The sequence below is a fragment of the Cebus imitator genome, unplaced genomic scaffold (genome assembly GCF_001604975.1).
Source record: "Cebus imitator isolate Cc_AM_T3 unplaced genomic scaffold, Cebus_imitator-1.0 Scaffold58, whole genome shotgun sequence".
NCBI lineage: Eukaryota > Metazoa > Chordata > Mammalia > Primates > Cebidae > Cebus > Cebus imitator.
Window position 1 is genome coordinate 217,219 of NW_016107373.1, and position 11,406 is coordinate 228,624.

General features: G+C 40.6%; 1 protein-coding gene across 25 annotated transcripts in view; it reads left to right on the top strand.

Moving 5' to 3' along the window:
* The window catches only part of CELF1 (CUGBP Elav-like family member 1), a 107,339-nt gene that overhangs the window by 60,627 nt on the left and 35,306 nt on the right, over positions 1-11,406 (top strand). For 15 of the 25 annotated variants that reach the window (XM_037738782.1, XM_037738783.1, XM_037738784.1 and 12 more), the window contains exons 3-4: positions 3,414-3,485; positions 4,754-4,905. The exons of 3 other annotated variants lie outside the window; for them this stretch is intronic. In XM_037738782.1, coding sequence (XP_037594710.1) covers positions 4,835-4,905 — 71 coding nt within the window. In that variant the 5' untranslated portion in view covers positions 3,414-3,485; positions 4,754-4,834. The remainder of the gene's footprint in view (positions 1-3,413; positions 3,486-4,753; positions 4,906-11,406) is intronic. 7 more of the 25 variants (XM_017529184.2, XM_017529185.2, XM_037738789.1 and 4 more) reach the window with 2 other exon arrangements.

Below are 11,406 nucleotides of genomic sequence, written 5' to 3' on the forward strand. Positions count from 1 at the left end.
GGGGTTTCACCGTGTTGACCAGGATGATCTCGATCTCTTGACCTCGTGATCCACCCGCCTCGGCCTCCCAAAGTGCTGGGATTACAGGCTTGAGCCACCGCGCCCGGCCAATTAAATTATTCTTAACTGTCACATTTTGTAACAATAACAAAAAGCTCCCACAGAGTGAAATGCCACAGAAGATAATTACCAATTTGTGTCAGCATATTTTTCCTATACAAGGTACTCGGTTGGGAGCTGAGGAGACCCATTAAGTAAACTAGAAATACTCAATTTTAGAAGTGAAATTTAGGTCCAAAAAGACACCATGCAAAAATTTAAGTTACTATGGTTGTGTTTTTGAGACAGAGTTTTGCTCTTGTTGCCCAGGCTGGAGTACGGTGGCGTACTCTCAGCTCGCTGCAACCTCCGCCTCCTGGGTTCAAGTGATTCTCCTGCCTCAGCCTCCCGAGTAGCTGGGATTATAGGTATGCGCTACCATGCCTGACTAATTTTGTATTTTTAGTAGAGACGGGGTTTCACCATGTTGGTCAGGCTGGTCTCAAACTCCCAACCTCAGGTGATCCATCTGCTTCAGCCTCCCAAAGTGCTGGGATTACAGGCATGAACCACTGTGCCCAGCCTGGTTGGTTATTTTCAAGTGTTATCAAATGTTTAGTTTTTTTCTTTATCTCTTATATCATCTCAAAATACTCAGTCCGCTTAGCAGTCTGAGGTTATGACCATTCCCTAGATTTTTGCACTTTGAGTAGACTGTTGGTGATTTTTAATGACATAGATTCCCTTTTATAACCCAGTAGTAGCTTCTAATCTTCTGTACTTATATAACCAGACCTCACTTTATTGCTTTTTCAAACATACTTAGATTATTGGGGTGGAAATGTAAAGTCTGTTCACCTGTTGTAGAACTCCCTGGTTCTATCTATCAAGATAGGTATTTGCATATGCAACCTAGGCTTTTTTGCTCAACTGTGCTTTTGTTTGCTTTTTCATCCTTTTGCCAAAACATACTGTGGTTGCTAGCTTTTTCTCTCCTAATCCAGTTTTACATCTTCCTGTTAAGTTTATACCATTCCTATATCCTAAATGCAGTGAGTGCTGTTCTCTTGAGTGTTTTCCTTATCTGTATTGATCACGTTTAATTATTTGGATTCTTAATGTTACAGCAGGCTGATTGCTCCTACCTTCACTTAATCAGGCTTTGAATTGTTGCTCTTTTAAAAAGTAGAGAATATGCAAGGCAGAGAAAACTGAGACAGAGGGACAACCAGGGAGAGAAGAGGAAACCGTAAAAGTACAGAGTGAAAGGAACAGGTGATATAAAGAGGCTGAGGGAAAGTTAAGACCTTCTTTTGCAGCAGACCCTTGTTTATAACCCCTCCTGTTACCATATTTCTAACACCTCCTTTGCGGGAGAAGCCTGGACTGTATATCTAATAAAGACATTAAACACACACATATGGGTAGTTTTTTTGTGAATAACTTTTTTTTAACTCTACTTTTAAATTTCCCTTAATATTTAAATTTTTGTATTCTCATAATTGTTTTTATCACTTCATAACCTCTTTCTAAAATTGAGTGACTTGTGATTAATTTCTGTGCTCTCTTCTCCCAAAGCATGTTGAATTTAATTATACTGAGATAACTCTGTGACCTGCCTAAAGAGAAGTGCCCTCTTTGATGTAATAACATTTCCATCTTGTAGGTTTTTAAAGCAATGTTGCTTTATAAATCATGAAATGGATTTTAATAGCAGTGTAAGCACAGAGAATTTATAGGACCTATTTTCTGTTTTCAACTGTTGTATAAATTGGGCCTCTAGAGACTTCTTTTGAACAAAAGTTCGATGACTGGGAAAAAATGATTGTAAGATGTTACTCTAAATCATGTTTCCCAGCCTTCGGCATGGTGAAAACTATTGTAAGGAGTGCATATCTTTTCATACATTGGGCAGTGCCTGGCAACTCTGTAATATCTCCATTTAAGTACTCTTTTATTATAGATGTGATTCTGATTTAAACTAGAGATACAATTGGAATTTATATTTTTTAGTAAATATTAAAAACACAATAACAAGTAAATTCCCTGAAATTTATTGGTTTTGTTTGTTTTTGAGATAGTCTCTCTCTGTCGCTAGGTGCCAGGCTGGAGTGCAGTGGTGCGATCTCAGCTCACTGCAACCTCCGCCTCCTGGGTTCAAGCAATTCTCCTGCCTCACCCTGCCGAGAATCTAGGACTATAGGCGCGTACCACCACGCCCAGCTAATGTTTGTATTTTTAGTAGAGATGGCATTTCACCATGTTGGCCAGGATGGTCTCGATCTCTTGACCTCGTGGTCCGCCCTCCTCGGCCTCCCAAAGTGCTGGGATTATAGGCATAAGCCACCACACCTGGCCTATTGATTCCTTTTTACTGGAATTTTTTTTTTTTTGGTGTCGGGGAGACAGGCTGTTGCCCAGGCTGGAGTTGGAGGGGCATGATATCAGCTCACCACAACTTCTGCCTCCTGGGTTCAAGCTACTCTCCTGTCTTAGCCTCCTGAGTAGCTGGGATTACAGGCGTGTGCCACCTCACCCAGCTAATATTTATTTATTTTTTGTATTTTTTAGTAGAGATGGGGTTTCACTATGTTGGCCAGGCTGGTACTGAACTCCTGACTGCAGGTGATTCGCCCTCGTCGGTCTCCCAAAGTGCTGAGATTACAGGCATGAGCCACTGCACCCAACCTTTTTAAAGGAATTCTTGCACTAAAAGATTTAATTTGATTGTCGACTCAGTTATTCCTTGGTCCAGGCAGCTTTCTATGGGAAGAGGCATGCCATCAGTTCCAGTGTACGTAGGAGAAACTAGGACAAACATAACCAGTAATCTAACCAGCCCCAGCTAGGGTTACCATCTTCTGCCTGATAGGCATGGATGGGTAAACTGTGTACTGTGTGTGAGTTGCACAGTCTCCTCTCATTTGCAGCTCGTTTTTGCTGCTTTAATAGGATAGAAGAGAGCTTCTGCCACTTCTACCTCCATAGTAGTAAATCAGATGAACGAATAGAAAACAAAAATAAAAAAAGAAAAATAAAAAACAAAAATAAAAAAAGAAAACAAACAAAAAAAAAACAAAACAAAAATAGAAAAAGCAGTAAGCAGCTCTTACAGTTCTAGATTTTGGGTGATGACATCTGGACATGGACAGAAGGTTTTCACGAACTTCCTGGGTCAGATGCAGACAGGTGTCAGCCATTGTTACACAGATTAGAACTTTTAGGCCTATGCCATTGTGTGTTGCCTTTCATCTTTTTTTTTTTTTTTTTTTTTTTTTTTTTTTTTTTTTTTTTTTTTTTTTTTTTTTTTTTTTTTTTTTTTTTTAAAGTTAACTCTATATGTTTAGGAGTTCATTCGTTTTACTTCTTTGCAGGCTGAACATAACTTCTTTTTTTCAAAGTTCCCTGTGTTATGAACTGAGCTTGGGTGAAGTGAAATCTTTGAGGTAAGGCAACTCTAATGATAAAAATGGAAAGAAAGCCTGTGAAATTTGGGAGCCTGCAGAGATAACATTTTAGAGCCTCTGCCTAAATATTGAAATGCCACCATTTGTTGTTTGGGGGGATATGGAGCTAAATTGAGAACAGGAGCACACATCTGCCTTGACTGCTAAGTATATCCATCTCTACTGCTCACCCATAATAGAATTTTTATGTGTGCATTCACTAGTCTTGGTTTTAGGAACAGTTTAAAGGAGAAAAAAGAGAATGAAGAGACTTCATTCCTTGGTTCTCCCCTTACATGTTTGAATGTTGTCCCTGGTTCTTTTTCATTATTATTGCTATGATGGCTTTTGTTCTTTGTTTCTTTAGAAAGGACAACAGAGAACCAAAAAGACATTATTTCCTAGTATACTAGTAAGAGCAGAAGATTACTATTCCATTTTTTATTTTCTGGCAAATTAAGCTTCAGAGTTAGTAAAGAAAATTTTCCTGTGCCATCTAATGAGTGTTACAGAACCAAGAATTTTTAAAGTCTTTCACCCAGATGAGGAACCATTAGATAGCACACCTTGCTCTACCCTTAGATAGCGCATCATCAAGAAAGCAAGGTCAGTTGAGAAATTGATGCTCTTTTGAAAATATCAAGAAAAAAAAAAGCAAGGCCGATCCACTGTAGGCAGTTGTATGGGAGTGGTAAGATTCTGGTGGCCAGTTTATTCAACCAGCTTGCCTCTGGCCTGCTTCTGATGGACTTATCATTCCTCTTTATGTGACTGTTCTAAGGTTAGTTTGGACCTAAGCACTGTGCTCATTGCTGTCTTTGGCACATGGAAACTAAGTTTAAAACCAAGGCTAACAATCAGTTCTTTAAAAACATTTCAGACCATATGAGGTGAGCCTTTTCTTGCTTTAGGTAGTTTCAGGCTTTGGGGGACCGTAAAAACTGGTTTTCAGGGAGGAGTTTGGAGGATGTGAAACAAGTTTGTGTTTCTTCTGCTCTGTTAGCCACTGCTATCTTCATGGATCTGACACTCTATTTATCTGACAGTGCACTTAGTACTGCTTCGCCAGGGAAAATCACACAAAACAAGCCTGGCGCATCAGCACTTTCATTGTGTGATGGGCTGAGCCTCCCTTCACATGGTCACATCCCCATTTTAATCCAATACTCCCCTTCCCTACCCCTTCCCCAGTCCTGCCTCTTTCTGTGGCACTTATTGCTGGTTTCCCTGAGCTCCTGTTTCCACTTTGTGTCTTTTGTGGGGCCCAGGAAGCTAAAGCTGTGTGTATTTGTGGATCAGACAAGTGCAGCAAGTTAATATCATTGGCTTCTGAAGGGGAGAGTGAGGTGATGGCTGCGTTTAAGTTGGATTTCCTTCCGGAAATGATGGTGGATCATTGCTCTTTGAATTCCAGTCCCGTGTAAGTATTTTTGTTGTCTAATTTTTATCATAAGCAGAGGGACTAGGCTGTTCTATTTGGTGAAATTGGTTCCTTTCCTTAAGAGGGGGAAGAAAAAAATGGGAAAGGAAGCCAAAACCTGAATTCTCTCATGCTATTGTTTTCAATTGTAATCTGAGTCTGTCTCATTACTGCTTATTTCCTGAAGGCTCTAAGTTCTTTACATGAAGGTGCACTTGATATATGACCAGCAACATTAGCTCCAGTGTGCCAGCTCCAGTTCCTTTAAGCTGTAGTGTTTTCCTATATGATCGATTCCAAGTCTTTTTTTTTTTTTTTTTTTTTACTGTAGCATTGTTGCTTTGGGTTGGACATGCAATTTCAAATAATCTTTCAGGAAGAAAGGGTCTTACTATTTTAAATATTTAGATTATTAGACTCATATCACAGAGGAGACTGGTAGCTACAGTCAGTGTGTTTAGTATCGTCTACAACTTTCTGTATTGACATACAAAGTGTAATCCTGATTTTTTTTTTTTACCCCCAGTCTAATTGAAAATGCAGCTCATGGGGCACATTATTTTAGGAACATCAGATTGCCCTTTACCGTCCAAGAAAAGCAAAACTGAATCAATCTTGAATGGCAGTTTGCCTAAGTAAATTACAAGAATAAGAAACCTTGTTAACTTGCAGTACTCTCCAAGAAGTGCTATTGTACACAGGTAAAATGCTACTCTGGCCCTGAGTCGTAGCTGCTGGGAACCTGAATTCTGAACTTTGTAGAAAAGGACACATTTCTAACCCCTGATTTCAGTGACTGTAACGAGGCTTCAGAGTGTTTTGGAATCTCCAGCAAATGAGCTTTAGGTTATTCAAAGGCTAGAATGAATATATATATATTTCTCCCCAGCCCGCTGCCGCCCTCCCAACCCACCCCTTGGTCCCCCCGCCAAACAGAGTCTCACTCTGTTGCCCAGGCTGGAGTGCAGTGGCGCGATCTTGGCTCACTGTATTCTCCATCTACTGGGTACAGGTGATTTTCCTCCCTCAGCCTCCCCAGTAGCTGGGACTACAGGCGCATGCCACCACACCTGGCTAATTTTTTTGTATTTTTAGTAGAGACGAGGTTTTGCCATGTTGGCCAGGCTGGTCTTGACTCCTGACTTCAGGTGATCTTCCCACGTCAGCCTCACAAAGTGCTAGGATTATAGGCATGAGCCACTGTGCCTGGCTCAAAGCCAAGAATATTAAATGGTAGAATATTCTCTAGATAATAGGTGTTAATGCAGGCCTTTGCAGTTAGGCCTCCATGTGCAAATCATTCTACCCTGAGATTAGATGTAACAGGTGTGGATAATAGTAGAAACTGAACAGTTCTTTGTGGAATAGTTGGGGCAGCGGCAGAGCTCAAAGTTAGCTGTTGCTGTTTTTGTTTGTCTTTGAAGCAGGGTCTTTGCTCTGTTGCCCAGGCTGGAGTGCAGTGGCACAGTCACAGTTGACTGTAGCCTCAACCTCCTGCCTCTGCTTCCCAAGTACCTGGGACCACAGGCATGTACCACCACACCTGGCTAATTCTTTTTTTTTTTTTTTCTTTGAGATGAAGTCTCACACTATCACCCGGGCTGGAATATAATGGCACGATCTCGGCTCAATGCAGCCCCCTTCTTCCAGATTCAAGCAGTTCTCTGTGTCAGTCTCCAGATTAACTGGGATTACAGGCGCCTGCTACCACACCTGGCTAATTTTTTGTATTTTTAGTAGAGATGGGGTTTTCACTACGTTGGCCAGGCTGGTCTTGAACTCCTGACCTCGTGATCCTCCCGCCTTGGCCTCCCAAAGTGCTGGGATTACAGGCATGAGCCACTGCGCCCGGCCACACCTGACTAATTTGTAAATTTTTTGTAGATAGGAGGACTCCCTGTGTTGCCCAGGCTGGTCTTGAACTCCTGAGCTCAATGCTATCCTGCTGCCTCGGTACCTGTCCTGTCTTATTACTCTTTTGAAATAGATCCTGTGCCTTCTCTGTAGTCTCCAAGATAACAGTAATTTAAATGTCTTTTTATTAGAGTTCTTTACTAAAATTTTATTTTAGCAGTAACAGGTGAACTTACAGCGAATATCATCATAAAGATGTAATACATAATAAGAATATTTCCATGTCCCAGGATTTATGATCCCTTAGAAACAAGACTGTGGCTCAAATTACCTTTTATTGTAACACTTCCTGTGCTTTGCCACTGCCTGGTGTTCATTCAACCCAGCATTGACACAGCATTTTTCTCAGCCTGTTTTCTTGATTGGACTCATTCAGTGTCCCGTTAAATCTGGACCACGGACCAATGCACGAAAGTCACCTGGAACGTAAAAATTCAGATGTTTTTATGCTGGAATAGGACCCAAGACTAGTTTAACAAGTGTCCTGCATGGTTTTTGTGTATGCTAAAGTTTGGGAGCTAGTGGGCTTAATGCAAGTCATTCTGAGTTAGAGTCAGTCAAGGAATGTATTATCAACATTTTATCCAAGTGCATTTGCATCTGTTTTAGTCATCCATCTTCGCCAAATCTTTGCAAGGGTACCTGGGCGTAGGCTATTGCCCCTATTTTGTAGATGAGAAACCCAGTTGAGTGAGATACTGAGGACAAATAGTATCAATGTTTGGCCTGAAGTACAAGTTTAATGTAAAAGTCTTTTCATTTTTGCCCACTAGACCAGGCTGCCTCGACTGTCAGTGAACAGTTACCCAATGTTCTTTATTCTTCATTGATCACTCTTAAGCTTCCACTGGTGACACCCTAAGATAGGATATTTTCATAAGTTGTGTCCCAGACTTTTTTCTTTTCAGTCTCCCATTGCTTAAGGGGAAACTGATGTGCTTCTCGAATCTCTGTTCCCCCAAATGTCTTCTGAGGTCTATACTGCTCATTGGTTACTTTCATCTAGAGACTTCCCCACAAAAAACAATTCCCCATATTGTCTTCACTAGAACCCAAGGGTTGTTAATTTCTTTCTCTTCCTTACCTTGTTGGAGTTAAGTGAAGTCCATGTCCTAGTGTATCCTGGCCCAAAATTTCTTAGTATTGTCTTGAGACTGGGTGTACATCTTAGATACTAGTTTATGCAAGAGCCTTCTGATCCCCATGTTCCCTGCCTTATTTCATACTCTAGATTATTGTTAGGTATCTTTTAAAAGGACAGATCTGATCATTCACTTATTCTAAAATCTTGGAATAAACTCCAAGCCTGTCAGTATAAGATGGAAAGCCCTTTACCAGGACTCTCTGACCTACCTCTTTATTCTGTCAACTTTCTAGTATGTTCTCTTTTCTGTACTCTTCCCACAACTTTCTCAAGTCCTTTTTTTCCCTTCTAATGTTATCCCGCTCTCTCTTCCTGTCTCTCCTCAGTCCTTAACATTTCTTCATCTCCCTTAGGCTGCTTTACTCCACGCCATGTGGCACTTTTTCTAGTTGCCTACTCTATTCAGCTGAAATCCCTGCACACACCTTCCCCTCCTCCAAATAAAGTAAAATCATATTAGCTACTTCTTTCATGGAACTTTTATACATTGCTTCATAGGATTTATAGAAGATTATAGTTGTGCCCTTCTACTTTTTCAGTGACCTTACCTCAAGGACACATATTTCTCAGTCTTTTATAGAGCCCTGTATGTGTAGTATCTGGCATGATAGCAAAAGTTTGGGAATTACAGTTGAATGAATGATATGCCCTTCGAGGGTTTTTGTTAACTAAAGATGATTGCAGAAATAAGGTCTCCAGAACTTATCTCCATACCTCACGGAGGAAGGCTGAAAACCTTTCAAAGCATATTGTTAGCTATTCTGTTGTTGGATGGTGACTTAAAATTATTACTGTCTTTATTGTCCTTAGAGCTTTTTCTGGTACCTGACACCCCACATGATAGGAAGATTGCCCTTTATCCAAATGCAAATGACTTTCTCACCACATAAATGTATTATTCTGTCTTGTTCTCACTAGGGAGCAGCTGGTAAGTAACTCAGGCCAGTGTATCTGGGCCCTTTTATTCTGATGCACTTCTGTTCCAGTTTTTCCACAGCACTGTATGTGAGCCAGAGGGACATTGTATAAGGGTGGGTGGTGGCTGAAGTTTGGAATGCAACAAGTATGTTTGCCTGCTGGGGAGGTGGAGGGATTGGTAAGTATCTGAATTTTTTCTATTTGTATAATCAAAGGGAAGTCAACAGGTAATGAGAAAGGGAGAGTGAAAAAATTAATAATGAAAGGTTTCAGGAATGATGTTTAAACAGGTCCTATTTGAAGGTCTTGTTTGGCGTCAAGAAACAGATGACCACTCAAGCTAGCATATATGAAAGGGCTTTCTTATAAGGATGCAGGCGCACTGAACGGTAATCTAATCAGGAGCTCTGCAGCTGGAAGACCTAGAAACTGTATCTTTCTGACCCCAGGATACACATTCTGCTCACTCTACATGTGCCTCCTTTCTTCTCTTAACTACCTTATAACTTTGGTTGCAACATGGCCTGTCGTTGAATCCCTTCTCCTTCCGCTCCACATTGAGACATAATTCACATGCCATAAAATTTAGCTTTTTAAAGTGAGCAGCTATATTCCAGAGTTGTGTAACCATTTCCACTATTTAATTGCAGAACACTTCATCACTCCTAAAAGAAACCCTGTATCCATTAGTAATTATTCCCCTCTTCCCAATGTCCCCCTGCCCCCATTCCCATTCCTGGGCAACCACTAACCTCCTTTTTGTCTGTATATTTGCCTGTTCTGGGGATTTCATATAAATGATAACATACACTATGTGGCCTATTGTGACTGGCTTCTTTCACTTAGCATTATGTTTTCAAGGTCCGTCTGTGTTGTAACATGACCCCTTATCTCTTGGCCACAGCACTTTGAGCTTGTCTAGTTAATCCATGCTATCTCTAGTTGCAATTTTCCACTTTTGACTTCACTACTAACTGCCTGTTTCTGTTAACCAGTTTCACATTCTGTAAAGCAGTGTTATCCAATAGAACTTTCTGTGATTATGAAAATATTCTGTACCTCAGCTGGGAGCTCATGCCTATAATCCCAGAATTTGGCAGGCCGAGATGGGAGGATCCCTTGAGGCCAGGAGTTCGAGACCAGCATGGGCTTCATAGCAAGACCCCCCGTCTTTACAAAAACAACAACGAAACATTCGGTCTCTTGTCTCATACAGTAGACACTAGCCATATGTGGTGAGTGCAGCTGAACAACTTAGTTTTTTAAATTAAGTTTAGCCACTTGTGGCTAGTGGCTATTGTATTGTTCAGTGTAGCTGTAAAGGAGCTTGATTGGCCAGGCCTGTTTTTCCATTTTAAGCATAGGTCAAGGGTCTTAAGTTTCTGGCCAGCCGATGGATCAGCTTGCCATTGGGTTAAGACCCACCCCCTGGTTTAGTCACTTGCGCCAGAGGATGGGAAAAAAGTAGAATAGAACGTTTGTGCTGCCCCTGAGACAGGCCCTTGGATGGGGAAATTTTGAGAGGGGAAAAGAAAGGAGAAAAAGATGAGAGTGTTAAAGAATTTTGAACAAATAGACACTTCGAAGATAAAACTCTTTGTTATTCCCTCATGTGTCTCTTCCCAATTGTGTCCTTATTATATTTCCTCATAGTATGTTTCATCAGAAGTCATGGTAGATGAGGTAGTCTCTTGTCCTGAATTTTCATAGTTGCTCATTCTTAATAAGCAGAAGCAATAATGAGAGCAACTACCTCTTCAGGTAGTAGTATTACTGCTTCTGCTGCCAGTAGTAGAAACATAAAAAGAGAGGGGGTAGCTTTCATTCATTTCCCCTAAAACACTTGCCACTTTCTTATCTTCCTCCTCTTCACATTCTTGCAGGGCCTGATTTGCCTTTCTTCCATCCTATTCCCAGTTCAGGGCTGTCAGTACTGCCACAGGAAATAGGAGTTTCCATAGTCCTCCCTCTTAGGAATGACAGGGACACTATAGATACTTCTCTAGGGAACTGCTGAATTCGCTGTTTCTTGAATGGATATTATAAATATGTATAACTCTCCATCAAGTGAGGAAGTAAGGTACAAATTTGAGAATATATTTAGTGATACATAGAGTAAATGGATGATGTGGTGGCTTATGTGTACCTAGGTAGCTTTTTTAATACAATGGCTACTTTTAATCTTAATGACAGTGTGCATACTGGAAATATATGTGGAAGAGGGAGAATAAAAGAACATTGTTGTTTATCTCTTCAGACACAATATCAGAGAAAAGTTTGTGACTGCTTATATGTACACACGGGTATACATGCGGTTGTTGCTATATCTGGGTAGTGCTTCTCAAACTGTGGCAAAGGACCCTATCTCTCCCCACCCCACCCCTACTCCCTTGTAAAATACAATGAAAATGATGTAGGGGAAAAAATAAAAAGGTATGAGTTTGTATTTTATATTATTAGATGGAACAAGTACAAAATTGCTCAGTTTAATTTCTGTAAAAATTTCTTTTTTTTTTTTTTTTTTT